Source organism: Mesocricetus auratus, unplaced genomic scaffold (genome assembly GCF_017639785.1).
Source record: "Mesocricetus auratus isolate SY011 unplaced genomic scaffold, BCM_Maur_2.0 Super-Scaffold_100010, whole genome shotgun sequence".
Lineage (NCBI taxonomy): Eukaryota > Metazoa > Chordata > Mammalia > Rodentia > Cricetidae > Mesocricetus > Mesocricetus auratus.
In genome coordinates, this window is record NW_024429194.1 from 64,782,230 (window position 1) to 64,799,201 (window position 16,972).

Below are 16,972 nucleotides of genomic sequence, written 5' to 3' on the forward strand. Positions count from 1 at the left end.
AGCCTTAATTTATTCTTCTGTAATGATACAAAGTTTTAATTTCATCAAATTGTCATGACATTTAAGTAAAATAACAAATATAAATTATCTAATGCAGGGCATGACACAGGGCATATGTCACATATCATTAATTTGTATCTAGGGCCCCCTCAAAGGGAATTGGCTGGGATAACGTTCCCTGCTCAGGGCTAACCCCATGTGATGGTGATCTAATAGGTGTTTGGTCTAGAATTTGGCACAAAGCAGGCAGTTTCATAAACTTTTACTGAAAGGGTAGATAATAGAGATTTTTTTCTTTTCTTATAGATAGCCACAAAGGCATCTAAGAGGGAAACTGTGCAGAGGCCTGGGCCTTCTTAGAGTGTGACCTTCCCTGGAGGCTACAGAACCAAGGGGCAGAGAGCTTTCTACCCAGACTCTCTCCCACAGGGCTGTGCGGCAAAGGAGTAGGACGGGCACTGCGAAGTTCAGTCGCTATTATAATCCACCACAGTTCCCATTGACCCTACGGTTACTTCTCAGAGCCTCGGTTCTCTCCTGTGGGATATGCACACAGTGAGCAGGAAGGAGAGAAGCTGATGGATCTCCTCTCAGAGCCTTTACAGATGGGGCGGAGACTCGGGAAAGAGATGTCAAAGATCTTCCATGCCCAAGGTCTGTGATCATACCGACAGGCACATTAAGTAGAAGGCAGTCATCAAGGAGTATCCCAAAGCTATGCAACTGAGTTCCATACAACTTCTGAAAAGGGAAATTTCTCATTGTATTTTGACTGGGTTGGGGTAGGCCTACACTGAGCCAGTAATTGAAGTTCAGGCATCTAATCACTCTTTGAAGAGTGATTCAAAGAGAATGAATGGGGGCTCTGAAGGACGCCTGCCATGCTTCATCACATAAAGAGCTTACACGGCTGCCTCTTTTAAAGACACCAGACAAGTGTCCATCTGGACACTGGGTAACCATCTAATGCCCTGGGCATCGCTATTTCAACTGAATCAAAAGGATGCTGTTACTTACAAGATCAAGAAGAGCTTCAAACTATAAAACGTACAAAACAAAAGGGCTTGGCATAAATAAAATGAATCAACCAATAAATCACAATTTCACCATGAGTCTGACCTGATTTTCCAGGGTGGGAAATCTTTGGGTGTTCCAAGTCTGTATCACAAGAAATTCTAGGCCACAAGCTCTAACTGTCCCTGTCCTTGAGGGTATGCTGTTAGCAGCCTTGTTTGTACAAGGTGACTCTCTCTTGTACTTATGGATATCAGGGTAGACATCTGACCTAAATCCAGACCCTTTCCTATAAGGATATGGAGTAGGACAAGAGATGGTTATCTGACCACATGGCAGAAATACTAACATAAAACTGACAGCTAGGCAACAGCCATACTATGTCATTTTAAGATGTGCTTGACAAAGCAGAGGAATTCATATTTGAAGGAAGAAAAGAAACAAGCTTGTGGAGAAAATGGGGTGGAAACAAGGAATTTCGGGGTCTCTTGGGTCTGCATTCTGCTTTCTGCTCACCTCAGAGGTGCACAATTGGAGCCCATGGCTTTCCAGTAGAGTTCCCATCCTAGGCCTGGCACTCACTTCCTAGAGATGGGCCTGTCACTGGCAGGTGGCTTATGGTCCCTTCTCCATCAAGCAGATGTCTCAGCTGAAGACATCTGGGAACATAACTCCACACAGTTAAAAACCCTTCCTCAAGCGTTCTCACGTCTGAGACTTACAGCATCTTGCTGCTGAGTCTGCTCAGCTTACAAAGTGGAAACATGGCTGGAAATGACATCTCAGCTGGGTGGCTCACCGAAGAACCGTGTCTCCTACAGTCCAGCGCTGAGGGTGCCTGAAGGGGCTGCGCACAGAAAATACAACCAACCAGCAGCAGCACTGGCTAGGAGACGTGAGAGACTCCTGGTGGCACTCAAGACCTGATGCAGAACGACACTGCTCTGGCTGGGAAGAGGGGCTGTCTTGCTTCTTCTATTGGCTAACACCGCCGCACGCCAGAACAAGGAAGACACTCACTGAAAACCAACTACCCAAAACAGAGCAGAGTGCTCCTTCTAACGACTCCTACACAACAGAGCGTGCCGCAGAAGCCACGTGGGGGCAAACTGGACAGGGAGAACTCCTGAGAGAAGCGAACATGAGCACACATCGCTATGTGCTGGGACAGAAGTTTGTACATTCACGACAGACCTTGGGAAGACAGTGGGATGGACCCAAGGTATGAGGGTCAGCTACCCAAGAGGTGGCTGGGGATGTTAGGGACTTGGAGAAGCTGTACTGCAGGCTTCTACTACATTCTATGTCCAAAGGCACCTTTGATCCTCCTGTCACCTTACATGATACCCCCAGATCTCCTGAACAAATGAACAAAGCCAGCTAACGTGCTGTCTGGAGAAATCAGCCATGCATGTTGGGATCAAGTCTGTTGCTATGATGGTTCAATTATAAATGAAATTAATTCATATTCCCGTTTGTGGCACAGATTGGGAAATTTAAGTGGTCTGAAGCAATGTGAGCTAATTTCCCACAAGATTAATATTGGACTCTTCCCAGCAGCAGTCAGAAGCGGTTTTCAGCCTGAGGGAGAGGAGAGCTCCCAGTTCTGCCAGGCCACTGATCCCAAGGGTAAAGCCGGCCGTGTTCACTTCCTCCTGCAGATGCCGGCTCTCTTATTCCTTTTCCACTTAGGACCACATTACATTTTGTTGGAACCCCCCCCCCCCCCCCCTTTTGCAATGTAGAAGGAGGAGAAGCACAAAAGCAAGAGTTAAAAGTTTAATATTTAAAAAGAAACAATCAGCAGGCCTTTAAACCCAGCACTCGGGGGGGAAGAGGCAGACTGATCTCTGAATCCTAGGCCTGACTGGTCTATGGAGTGAGTCTCGAAAAACAAACAAAAACCATAATAAATAGAAAGAAACCATCCGTGAATATAGTCTCAAAGTATCTTTTCTTCCCTGTTGCTAAGCAGGAAAACAGCCACACTCACAATGTATACATTTAAGGAAGATGCATGGTGAAAGCTGGGCAGGAAGGAAAAAGCCACCCCTGTTTTCTGTTTCACTGGGTAGGAGGAACAGAAAGGAAAGTGGAGAAACGGAATATCCAAGAGGAAAGAAAGGAAGAGTCACAACCCTGGAGAGAGCAGGATGGCATTAGATCAGCACTGGGGATGGAGGGTGCGGGAACCCTTTACAGGGCGGAAATGGAAAGAAACCGAGCCTTGCTTGGGCTGAAACGCAGTGAGTCTGGACTGTGTCAGGGCAGGCAGGAGGTAACATGTCTGATGGAGTCCTTTGCAAGTTCACCTTCTGCTAAGGCTCCCGATGAATGCAAACTGAAAACAAAGATTTAAGACACAGACTTCCTGGCAGAATAGCTCAATGTCAAGTTGAACCTCACCAATTCTGGCCCAAAGCAGAGTGTATGTGCACTGTTTCTTCAAAGATGGTGCCTTGGAAACAAAAAGAAGCCACAAGTGGCCTGCTTCTGGGTCTTGACCCATCAAATAAGAAGGCTGAGAATATGAGTTTGGTCTTTTGTAAGTGTCATGAAGGTTCTATGGCATTTCTTTCTTTCTTTTTTCAGACAGGTTTCTCTATGTAACAGCCGTAGCTGGCCTTGAACTCAAACAGAGATCTACCTCAAGGGTATGTACCATCACTGCCCAGGAACATTTCTTATACAAAAGATTGGTGTGGCCGGGCGGTGGTGGCGCATGCCTTTAATCCCAGCACTCAGGAGGCAGAGGCAGGTGGATCTCTGTGAGTTCGAGGCCGGGCTGGACCGATAGCCTCCGAAACAATACAGAGAAACCCTGTCTCGTAAAAACAAAAAACAAAACAAAACAAAAAAAAAGATTGGTGTGAACTAAAACACCTTATTGTGTAGTAGAGAGACTTGGCTACCAGAATGCAAAGGGTGCATTGACCTGGGCACAACACTGGCCTGGGTGCCACACTAGCCTGGACACAGCACCAGCCAGGACAGTTCTCATGACAGACAAGGATTTCAAGACAATTGTGGGATCTTATAGACACCATATCATTCCCATGCTGATCCATCAGGATGACTGATGTTGATTCTCAGCTTGACAGGATTCTGAATCACTTAGGGACAACTGTCTAAGTTTGTCTGTGAGGGTATCCAGGCAGGTTTTACTGAGTGGGGAAAGACCTACCCTCAGGGTAGCTGAGGACCTGGTGTGACCAGTGGCCTCATGCTCCTGTTGCCAGGCCTTCCCCATCTTGATGGACTGCACTCTTCTACACTGTGAGACAAAATGGTCTTCCCTTCTGTGAGTTGCTGTCATCAGATACTATGTCACAGTGACAGAGAAGTAAATGACACCTTCATGCTTCCTTTCTATAGTTTGGGCAGCTGTGGATAAAGCCTAAGACGCAAACTGAGATGGGAGAAAGTGGAAAGCAAAATCCTTCTCAGTTGTATACAGGGCTTTAGCTTTGACTAAGGACCACTGTGTCCTGGCTCTACAACCTGGAATCAAAGGAGCTCTGAATTTTAAGCAAGAGATAGACCCTGATCCAATGATGCACACATAGTGACCCCACTTTGGAAGGGAGCATGGACAACTTGCAGGTAGGAATAGGACAACGGCCCTCCAGGGAATTACAGACAAGCTCAGAACTCTACATAGGCCAATGACTGATCTCTCTTACACTGAACAAAGAATGGAGAGCAAAGGGTTGGAACTCAAAGGGTTAAAACTTCTTGCTGACAGTGATCTGTCCCTAGCTTTATTACCCTTAACCCAGTTAGCTCCCCAAAGTCAGCTTGACTGGGGGCACTTACAGAAGCAAGAATCTGAGAGTCTCCTTCAGACTGCTAAGCTAGTGTCTAAACCTTGACATAAACCTTTTACAGGGCTTTTTTTTTTATAGTAAGTGCTTCTAGTACAACCATTTACGTAGCACTGCTGGGGCTAGGCACTGTGTTATAGATACTACATATGACACACACACACACACACACACACACACACACACAACTAGAGAGTATAAGTAACCTGGTAAAAATTACTTTGCAGAAATGCCCTGCTCCAAAATTAACCCTAGAGCAGAAACAAAAACAGCAGCATCTGCTGCCCCAGTTAGTGAGGAGAACACAGCTTTCCACTGAACTCTGGAGGAGAAGTTTGGAGATCACAGGAACATGAAGAGACCGCACAGAGTGCTGGGGCAGAGAAACATGGGATCACGTTTAAAAGGGCCAGAGGAGTAAAGCAACCAAAGCAAAAATGAACGAAGAGATCTGGCATCCCAGCTGCCGCTTAGGGGGCTTAGTACCTTGAGGTTCCTGGTAAATCACAGCCCCATTTACCCTCTTCACAACTCTATCTTTGTATTTTCCCACCTCGGTCACTGACATGATGTTAAGCAGAGGGTAAAAGAACTATTTCTGAAATCAGTCACAGGGAAGGGACCACAGATCAGAATATGGAGCTCAGCACATGTTTCCACCCAACACAGTGAAAGGCTGGACTCCAGGGAATGTTCCTTAATACCTCTGACCACAATTAAAGTCTGAACAGAAACAAGTGCCTTCCCCTCTGCTAGGTTACTGCCAGTCTTAACATTAAACACATCTTTCCTTCTAGATTCCAAGACCAGTTAGTTCTTGCAAAGGTTGTTGTCCAGCTGCGGTGATTTAATTTATGGAATCTTAATCTGAGATGCATGGATGGGTGGTGGGAGGTGTCTGTGGAAGGGTATCTGTGAAATTTCATGAGTCGCAAAGGGACCAAAAACCTTCAAGAGGCTTAGAACCACTGGGCTAGCTCATCCATACAGGGGAAAGTAAAAGGCAAATATTTTCAAGAGACTGTCCTTTAACTACTTTTCAACCCACTCTTTTGTTTCCTTTTGTCCCCCCAAGGGTCTCAGCTTCTGCTGACACTGTACCTTTGACTTTACAGCGGCACTTGTATACACTTTTGTTGTGATTTACATTTGAGAGTGACCCCTGAGTCTACTCACAGAAGATGTCTGCTTGGTCTCATTCTACTGAAGATGACAGTTGGAGAGTATGAGAGAGACAGTAACTATTAAAATTTGGCTCACTAACTCCAAGACTTTTAAATCTTAACTAGTCTGAAGTGACTAGTTAGCTGGCTATGTTGCTTTTTGATTAAATGGTTACATTAGTATGTTACCAGTAAAAGTACATCTTTGAATAACATGCAATTGGCAAACCATGCTACAGGAACTCTGGAATCACAAGCAATGGGATGGGAGTGGATGGTACAGTCACTGTAATTCCATGAGGCCATGATGATTCCTATACAAAGATACAGCTTGCTCCTTTACAGCGCTCCTTGGATGCTGTAAGGTTCAAAGGCTTTGTAAGCCTGTGCTTTTCTCCAAGGCATGGGTGGAATGAGGGCTGCATGCCTGGCAAGCATGGGCAGGGAAGCCTGCCTACGGACCCAAGGGCCATTCCAGAGAACATTTCTCAGAGAAAGCATGCAGAGAGCCAGGCCATATCAAATGTGCCAATACCAGTTTCAAATGTGGCGGACAAAATGAATGGAAGAGAATAGAAGTGTGGCAAAACCGGTCTTATGCACACGCATTTGCTCACCTGGAATTACAGAGATAGTTTTCAAAGCTCGGAGAACCCTGAATGTTCTCAGCGCTGAGACATTGCCCAGGTCCACAAACTCTGTCACATATCTGTAGTAAGGGAGGTCACACACAGACACAAATGACAAACACAGACACAACACAAACACCAAAGGAAAAAACAAAACCACAACAAAACAAAAAGTACAATACGTCACATCAGGGCCCTAACCCAACACCTAACACCAACCCCGGGCCGTCTTACCTGGAATTACCGAAATAGTTTTCAAAGCCCTCAGAACCCTGAAAGTGCGCAGAGCTGAAACATTGCCTAGGTTTATAAACTCGGTTATATACCTGCAGAATCAAACCAAAGTTAACTTGTAACGGGACCACTGCGGGAGAGTTTGAGAACGGGGCAAGTGAGGGTCTTATGTATAAGTTATGGTTTTATTTTGTTTCCCTGAAAAAGAAAAATTTTAAAATATAAACATGTAAGGAACACACCTTTTAAAAAATGGGCAAGAAGATTTCAGAAGTATATTCTAAAGTCGTGACAGACTAAGGCATTCTGGGGTTTACTGTCTCAGACCAGTGGGTGATGGGTAGATTTCAGGGGACTGTACTCTCAGAGTGACTTTACATTTTTGGCAAGGGGGAACAGCCATGAGGTATCAAAGACTTATGTTTCCAGTTTTCTGAACAATTTCCTAAGAAACAGAGACAAATGTTTGTGACAGGAGCCTCACAGAGACAAATCCATATTAGAGTGACTCCCGGTTGACAATTGGCACGATGACTACATGGCAGTATCCATGACTTCTCCAAGAGCTGTATGTATATTTTGCAGCCATGTCTACAGGTGAAGTTTTACCCTATGATAGCCAAAACAAGGCTCAGAAAAAAAATCCAGATCACATGATCACAGCGAAAATTGAGTTGTGTGCCCATTTTCTCACCAGCTCTGTGCCTAGGAGGACAGAGTTGAAATGCACACCAATGTATATTTTATAATGCTAGAGAGAAGAGATTGTCTTCACAGACTCAAAGACAGCTCCATTTTCAGATATTCAGGGCATACCACTCACTCACATCTCACAGTGGAACCCACCTCCCTCCTGAGACTGAGGCCCACACACATGCAAATGCTTTCTTTCACACATCTTTATACACACAACCTTATCCCACTCCAAGTGTCCCTTAGACGGCAATGCGTTTTCTCAATGCAAAAATAAAAATACTAGAGCCTGTCTAACTAACTCTTGTATCAACTAAGTTTCTCAAATAGAAACTTTTCCCAGCTGAAACCAAACAGACTGCCGATGCAGGGAGCACAGGTGTGTAGAAACCCACAGTGTGTGTAGAGCCACCATGTCTCTAGCAAGAGTTGGGAACTCTGGTTAGCAACTTTCCTGGATGGGACAGTCAGTCTAAATCCTTTGGCTCATGTTTTGAGTTAAAAACCTCAAATGTGTTTACGCCAAATCTTTCATGCCTTCACAGAGGTCCTCTAGCAATGGGTTTGAGGACCTGGGTCAGTGTCATAGAGGGGCATGAACTATAAGGAAGAGCCATAAGGAATCAGTGCCTATGGCCTTGCAGCTATAAAGTCCCCTTCACCACCTCCCATATAAACACGCTGCTGTCTGAAAACTGAGAAGGGCTTGCAACCCATGGGTCAGATGCAGTTACCCAAGAATCCGCCATCCCGTAGCCAGGCTGTGGTACAAGCTTGTAAGCCCAACACTTGGAGAAGAGGCACGAAGATCAGAAGTTCAAGACAGCCTGGGATGTATGGTGAATTCAGAGATAACTTGTGCTACATGAGACTCTATCTCAAAAAAAGAAAAATAAAAAAGAATTCTCGATTCTGCTAAGCCCACAAACTCACATTCACTTGTACCATCATGCAAGCCCATTCAGCACACACACACACACACACACACACACACACACACACACACACACACACACACACACAGTCATATCCAGAAAACAGTAAAATAATCATGGAACTTACGCCATCATGATGACACTGAAGTCTAACCAGTTCCATGGGTCTCGTAAGAAGGTGAAGCCGTCTATGCAGAAACCTCTTGCGATGATTTTCACTAGTGATTCAAATGTGTAAATCCCTGTGAATGTGTACCTGTCAAAGATACGGACAGCTGAGGTTATTCCTGGTGGAAACTTTGAATAAACCTTCTTAAGGTAACACTTGCCTGGAGTGTAGTTTCATCACACAGACAAACAGAAAGGGCACATGGCAGTACCGGGGGAGAAAAGCACCCTGACTGAAGAGGGATGGCACACCAGCAACTGGATGCCCCATGAGAGCCTTCCAGAACAGGGCTACTCGGGAACAGTCAAGACTGACCCCCAGGCTGATTTCAGCCTCGGAGGAAGGAAGACCCAGGATGGTGGAGGCTCCCCCCACCCCCACCCCCATCGAGGAAGGGCTACCTTCCAGTGCTGACGGGCCTCCTAGAATTCATTTCTAAGGCTATTTCCGGAGTCCGAAATTATCTTCAGTGCCCCCCACACCCCCAACACCTCACAGTAACTATTTCTTTTTCTCCATGGATAAACTGTAGACTAACACAACAAAGATCTTCAAACCAAACAAGCAGACAAAGAGGCACTTACTCCACATTCTTCGACCAGTCGGGAGGGTTACTAAAAGTCATGAATACACAGTTGGTCAAGATAGTGCACATGATGATCATGCTAAATACTGTAGAGAAGAGTTAAGGGGACATACAAAATCTGGTCTGGCCTTTTATTTATTTTTCTCTTTTAAACCAGAAGACAAACGCATTTCATGCTAGGTCTCGTGAGATCTAAATCAACAGGCTGACAGGAGACAAACACTAAAGAACAGGGAAAATGATGAGGGAAATCGGCCACAAGGAAAGCCCTGACATCCCACCTGACTGGTAGGTGGACTAGCCAGCCACTCCCCTGCCCATAGGACTGTCACTGCCCCACCGCTTTTGGATGAACTTGTCACTTTCCATGCCAACTATGGAACAAAACTCTAAATACTTACACCTTTGTGAAAGGACCCAGAAGAAACCAAAGACCCTAAGGCCCCCAGAGAAAGTAAATCTATACTTTTTCCTCCAAGATTCATGTATTGTTAATTATCTTGAGTAATTACTTATTGGGAAATCTACATATAATTGATGGTTCACTTTCCTCTGGGATCTCCTAAGGGGCTGAATGTCTTTCGAGTAACAGTCCAACCAATTGTGCATTGAGTGTAGCCCACCTGAAAACCAGTGTGGTATATTAGGAATGAACTCCTAGGGCACCTGTGGCCCAACAGTCCTGAGACTCAGGTAATAGGGTGAGTCAGTTTGATCACTGTTTAGGTGCCCTTGCCACCCAAGATCTTTCTCAGCCCTTTCTTTTCTTATCTACTAGAGAAACTAAGCAGTTTAACAGCCAGCAGGAGTTACTCAAAATGCATCAGACCAGAGTTCATTCACCATGAACTCACCTCTCATTAATGCTATTCCCATCTTTATCTTACTACTGGAGTTATAAACCAATGCTTCTAGCTGGACTTTTTCCTCTTCTCCACAGCTGGAATATCCTCAGCGGTGGGGAAAACAACATATCCTTTGAGGACAGGAGAGAAAACACATCCCATCTCTGATTCTGAATGGGGCAAAGTCTCATTCACAACTGTGGTACCATATATTCCAGAACCAAGTTCCACGAGGCAGCAGCTCCCTGACCCAAATCACTGAGTTGTACCTGTGGTTTTTTCAGCTTCCCTGGAAGATGCAGTACTTTTTGATGCATGGGACTAAGTGCTGTTAAATGAAGTGCCAATCATGCAGGTTTAGTCACTGTGTCAAGATGCTAAACCCATCAGATCATTTGTCATGTGTCATATGTTCTATATTAATGGGATGTAAAGGCTGGCACTTTCCCACTTAAAGGGAAGGCAAATCCCAGAAAAGATTCCTATTAATGCACAGTCTGTATCTCAACCTCCGTGCCAAGGACTTGATCTCGGTACTTTGTAAGCTCCTGCTCAAGGGAAAAAATTATAAAGCATTCATTAAGCTATTTGTAATTCAAGATGTGCTTTTCAAAAACATCCTGTATCAGATATTAATATATTAACAAGTTGATTTATCATGGAATGGAATTACTAAAAAGCCAAGACTGCAGTAAAAGGTTAATATCTTAATTAGCCCTTCATAATGAAACTAACAAAATCCTAGATTCCAGTAATATCTTCTAAAAAATGGATCTGCAGAGGCTCAGCTTGGGATCCAGCAGGACTTTTTTCCTAACCCGCAGGCTGGGGTGGGCAGTGGCCAGCTGCATGACTCGTGGAATGGTTTACAATATAGGCGTCAATCCCTCAAAGACACGCAAGACCCACAGCACTCACTCCTGGTGCGGAAAAGGATATGAATGTATCAAAATTTTAATAGCTATTCTTCTTATCAGGTTAAAAGGACTTAAAATGTACAAGGCAGGCGTGGCACTAAATCTGAAGAGAGTTTTCCCTCTGTTTAATACTACAAAGGTCTGTGGAGAAAGAAAGAGAGAAGTCATTAAAACATGAGTATCAGTCACCACACAAAACATTTTTTTGGGGGGGTAACAAATATAACTCACTCAGAGGTACTTAGGGTTTTGCTCCTGCTTGGTTTTTAAGGCAAAAAAAAAAGTAAGCAAATAAGCAAAATAGCTTCTGCTCCATCCCTTCCATGCCAGCACCTGGCCCTCAGGCTTGATAACACATTGTAGCCACAATATTAGCAGGTTCTTTCTCATTTCCAGGTCCAGACAGTGTGTTAAAGTCCATTCACTGAAGATTCGCTCTCTCCAGGAATTACACCTAAGCACCAACGATGTGCTGGGCAATGTGGAGGTGTTTGAAAGTCACCGGTGAACAAGACTGCCCTTGTGTGAGGGGTGTGTATCCCAACCAGGAATGCAACCAGCACGGGACATGAGCAAGTGGCTCTGTTGGGCCTGTCACAGGGGACGAAGCAGTGCGGAGGAGACTGCTGTAAAGAAGTCAGGTACCCTGCTGGGAAGAGAGAGCTGAGCAGACTGAAGGAAGCTAAGGCAGTGAGCACTCCATTCCGTGTTTTCTCTACAAGTCTCGGTCTGGCTTCTAGGAGCTTCCGACATCAGCCTTGCCAAAACCATTCACTTGTATTTCCCAGCATGAACCTTCCTATCAAGCCAAGCTAGTCCATGTCCCCGGAACAGGCTACAGCAGCGCATAGCTTGGGTATTTGTTCACACTATGCAACTACCCTGTGCCAAGTATAGTACAAAAAATAAAAGGCCCAGAGACAGATATTGGGGTTCAAACTTTAAGTTAAAGATCAGAAAAACAAAGCAGTCAGCCATTAACTCTCACTCTACCTTAGACTGCAAGGCAATTCTGGCTCCACCAAACCTCAAACTGCTGTCTCTCCTCAGCATAGCTGGAGAATCCTGAGACTTCAATGTCTTCCTATCCTCAAAGTGGCTGGAGAATGAATACCTGATCTGAGACCCTGTTCCTGTCTTAAATACCTCTCATGAGTCTGGGATTAAAGGCATGTGATACCAAGTGCTAAGATCATATTTGTGTGAGCTGATTAATTTTAGGACTGGATATATTTCTTGTAACTCAGTGTGGCCTTGAACTAACAGAGATCCGTCTACCCCTACCTCCCACGTGATGGGATTAAAGGTGTGTATCACCACCTCCTGGCTTCTATAGCTTGTGGCTAACTTTGTTTTCTGAATCCTCAGGCAAGCTTTAATAAATCATAAATAATATATCACCATAGCCAAGATTGTGCTTAAGCTGGGGCAGGGCACTCAAAATTGAACAAAACTATACTTTATGGGAGAACGTATATGAATTTGCAATCACAGCGGCTGGTAGGTATGAAGTTCAAAATAAAAATACAAGAGACAGCAGGACAGAGAAACCTCTCCCTCCCCAGACTGTCTGTAGGTAATAAAAAAGGAAAGTGAACCAAATGTGATCATAAAGGAAAATAGAAACTGAACAGATAAAGAAGATAAGGATAGTCACAAAAGGGAACAGTGTGGCAGGGACAGTTGTGCATAACTATATTGTCTTCAGGGTGTCCACAAATCATTCTGTGTCAGCTGAAGACAGAAGAGGGCAGAGGGAACAGCAGTTTGTGGTGCTGCAGACAGATGCAGGGCCTACCAAACTGGGAGTCCCTGTGGAGGTCAGGCCAACACAAATACAGATAGCAAAAAGCAAAATGCAAGCCACTTTTAAGTAGTCTCTTTTTAAAAATTGTTTTAATTTAGAATGAGGTATGCTTAGAATTTAAAAACATGATTAAGTTCCATTCTATTGCCCAATGGTAATCTTTGCTGCCAGTTTTTAGAATATCCTTCCAGAATTTTTCTTTATAAGTATTAGCATACAGATCTATCCTTAGTTTTTGCCTCAGTGAGACTATACTATTAATACTCCTCTGCACCAAGCATTAAAAAATGAACCCCATAAAGAGAAGCCCAGGGACCAGATGGCTTCACTAATGAATTCTACCGAATGTTTAAAGAATTAGCACAAACTCTTCCAAAAATCCAGAAGAGAGGGGAATAATTCCCAACTCATTCTGTAAGGTTTCTTTATACAGAATCAGGCAATGACGCCACAGGAAGAGAAAACTTTAGACTCATAGGACTTAGTAATATGGACACAAAAGGCCTCAACAAAAATACTAGCAACCAAACCTAACAGCCCATGAAGGACTGAGTATCTGACCACATAAGGTACAGCCCAGAAGTACAGCTTGGCCAAGCAAACCAAGCACTGTGACACAGTCTGCTAATACAAGGGGACGCACATGGTTACCTCAATAGAGGCATGAGATGCTCCAATAAAATCTAATCTTATGACAAAGACACTGACAGCGTTTAATCTAATACATACCATTTGGGACCCTCAGCCAACATCTCCCTGTCTTTCTCTCCTACCTCTTCCTCTACTTGTTCTCCTTAAAACTCACTTTAAACCTCTTGGAGGCAGGGACCAAGCTCATCATGCAGTGCTGATACAGTGTTCACTCCACGCTGTATTTTCATCTGCCAGGGTCACCGCAGCCTCTCCCACTAGAAAAGTCATTTTGGTATGCAGCTCTGTTCATTTAGAAGTGCCCATTTGCCCCATTCTGTGTTTGGTACAGCACTGCATGCTAACCCTCTGTACACCAGGACGCCCAGGCTCTGTTGTGATCCCCAGGGAAAGCCCAATCCTAACAGCAAGTGGAACTAGAAGATCTAGGATTATCTTAAAAACAGGTCAAGGGCAGAGATGTGGTTTTTCTATTTCTTGGCTTCTCAAAGAAATAAAGGGGCCACAACATTCCCTCTTTCTGAAGTCCTTATACCCCTCTGTGTCACTATAGCAACTCTCTCTGTGAAATGCCAGGCCTTTCAAATAACCTCCTCATTCAACATCATAATAGTCCCATAAAGTATGGGTAAATAAGGAATTCTCAGCCTGTGTGACTCTTAGGAAAGCCCAGGAGAGTGACATAAGGGTCACATGACAAAAGCCCAGGAGAGGCACACTGCCCATAGAGGTCACATGAAAAGAGCAGTATATTATGCCAAGCCTAGAGTCTCTTTAGAGCTTCTACTGTGCCTGACTGGGTGGTAATTTCATGACTACATGGCAGAATGAAGATGACATGGGGGATGGATTCTCTGGTATATGGGGAATTTGAGCTCCTGGGTACACCATATAAAGTAGCTAAGAATAGTGGGGAAAACCACTGGTCCATGCACAAGGACCTAAATCTTGCTTTATTTTGCCCACCTAAAGCCTTTACTAAATGGCCTGCCCACTTTAAGTGACAATCCACAAGACTTTATCCTCTTTACTCTTTATTTCCTTGTCTCTCAGGCTGGTCACATGGGAGTGTTTCCTATTGCACACAGAAGGTGTTCAATAAATGCTGTCTGTTTGTTAATAAAGGTGAGAGAAGAGGAAAAGAAGGCATGGAGAAGATAGAGCCCTTACATGTTAGTTGATTTATTTTTATTTTATTTTTTGTTTTTCGAGACAGGGTTTCTCTGTGGCTTTGGAGCCTGTCCTGGAACTCGCTCTGTAGACCAGGCTGGTCTCAAACTCACAGAGATCCGCCTGTCTCTGCCTCCCGAGTGTTGGGATTAAAGGCATGTGCCACCACTGCCTGGTTTACATGTTAGTTGAAAGGCTAGCCAGGGTTCTGCAGATGAACCAGAGAGCTGAGGAGCCTGAGGAAAACCAGATGCTTCTACAGAATTAAAAAAAAAATGGTTTGCAGATAGAGGCTTTATCAGTTACATTTCATTCAAGAAGTATAACTGCACACAGAATGAGACAATTCAACATTACCCCTTTCTAAACCCTCAAATCTATTACCCCTACCAGATATATAAAAAAAGGTCTCTTCTCTACTTGGAAAATAAGAACCCAACCCCTGAGAAAATGCACACCCTCTACACTTTCAGTCAAGAGTTGCTCTGTAGTCTGCTTTATCATTAAAATAATTAGATTTACTGATAATTTGCAAGTAGTGTTTCTTAAACACGCCTTCTGGATAAAGCAAGAGGGCGTGTGGCCCAACAGAATTCAAAGCTCAGGAATTTCCCAGTGAACACTGGTGCTTGCAGGAGTCATGTGAGACAGAAAATGAGCTGTGCTAGCAGGCTTCCTCTGGAAGTGCACAGGTGGTAAGTACTGTGGGCTGCAGTCTCTGCCGCAACAGTGACTACCACTGAGGTGCACAGAAGCCACTGGCAACATGTAAACACCCAGCAGTGGCTGTACCCTGTAAACTTCACGGACACACAAACCTCATATAGTTTTCACACATTCAGCTTCTGGGGAATAGACAGACTGTACTTAGCTAGTGGGCCACATAGCCAGATGGTGCCATGCAGTGAGCAGTTTTCCTCTTCTATGCCCTTCTGTCAGGACACAATCTCACCACAGGCTTGAAAAAATGGAGATCATGGGCTGGACCCATTGAAATCAGAAGTCAAAATGAATCTTTCTTCCTTAAAGTTGATATTTTCAGGTATTTGTCACAGTGATGGGACGATGAGTAATATAGACAGGTATGGCTGGAAACTCACTGACAAAAAATACATAGTTGGATTTATTGTTGTTTGAGACAGGGTCTCACTATGTAGCACTGGCTAGCCTGGAATTCACTCTGTAGACCAGGCTGGACTCACAGAGATGCACCTGCCTCTGCCTCCTGAGTGCTGGGATCAAATGTGTGTGTGTAGCACTGCACCCAGCCCCATAACTAAAAAGTTAAAGCATCCACGTGGCTCTTTAATTTAACCTCTGTCATCACTGCTAAATGGTAAGATTCAGAAAAGACAACACATCCCAAGTTCAGCACAGCTCTAACATCAGACCTTTCAAAACCCAGCTGGGGGAGGAATGAGCGCTAGACTTCTTAAGCAATGATCACTTGGTGCCCATAAAGACCAAGGCTATTTTACCCAATCTGTCTTAAATTAGATCTTTGTGAAGCAAATGAGTTAAAAGGAAATTGAAATTGGACTGTGGTTTACTGCCCAAGGGAAAATGTCCGTTCATAACAACAGCCAGCGGATGCGTCTGAGCATAAAGCCCATTAAGAACAGTGGAACAGCTCCTAACAAATTATGGCATGAAGTAGTAATAAATGTGCCATGTTGGCACAAAATGAGCCTTCCAAAAAGCACAGACTTTTCATTTCTAATTATCAATGTGGGATTTGGAGCATGTGACTTAGGAGTATGACCGCTGTTCACTCAGGATGCAATGTCTTTTCTTTCGGGCCCACAATTAGGGAAAGGGTCATTGTGCACAACCTGGTACAAGCACATTTACACACACACCAAACAAATGACAGCATAGTACAAATACAATACAACATGTACAACTTCACTGTACTGCAGAATGGTTTACTTATTAGCATGTTCTCAGCCCTACACTCCAAATTAGAACCATTTCTAAGCCATATAATAAGTATAAATGAAAACAACAAAAGGTGAATAATAATAATAATAAAGATGCTGTGTGGACAAGTAGCAGTGAACAACACAGAACAGAAAATGTCTTAAGGAATTAGTCATTCAGTAACCTCTGATCAGCTACATGTCACATGACTCAGGAGAGTGACTCCCCACTCAGTCACACCCTCTGTCTCCTGGCTCTACAGACCTACCTATGCTATAAAAAGGTAGCTAGGAACAAAGATCCTTTTAGTCTCTCTGTCTACAACTGCAATTGGCACTAATGATGACTGTCTTCAGAACCTGGACCTGATGTCTTAACTTCTGATTCTAGAATTTCCTGATCCTTTCACCTTGGG

The 16,972-nt window shown here is 44.2% G+C and overlaps 1 protein-coding gene across 2 annotated transcripts in view; it reads right to left on the reverse strand.

Moving 5' to 3' along the window:
• Window positions 1-16,972, reverse strand: part of Scn8a (sodium voltage-gated channel alpha subunit 8) — a 163,516-nt gene that overhangs the window by 76,875 nt on the left and 69,669 nt on the right. Inside the window, exons 3-6 of one of the 2 annotated variants that reach the window (XM_040753785.1) lie at window positions 11,032-11,150; window positions 9,246-9,335; window positions 8,620-8,748; window positions 6,619-6,710 (exon numbers count right to left, since the gene is read on the reverse strand). In XM_040753785.1, coding sequence (XP_040609719.1) covers window positions 6,619-6,710; window positions 8,620-8,748; window positions 9,246-9,335; window positions 11,032-11,150 — 430 coding nt within the window. Of the gene's footprint in view, window positions 1-6,618; window positions 6,711-6,864; window positions 6,957-8,619; window positions 8,749-9,245; window positions 9,336-11,031; window positions 11,151-16,972 lie in introns of both variants that reach the window. The other variant, XM_040753786.1, reaches the window with a different exon arrangement.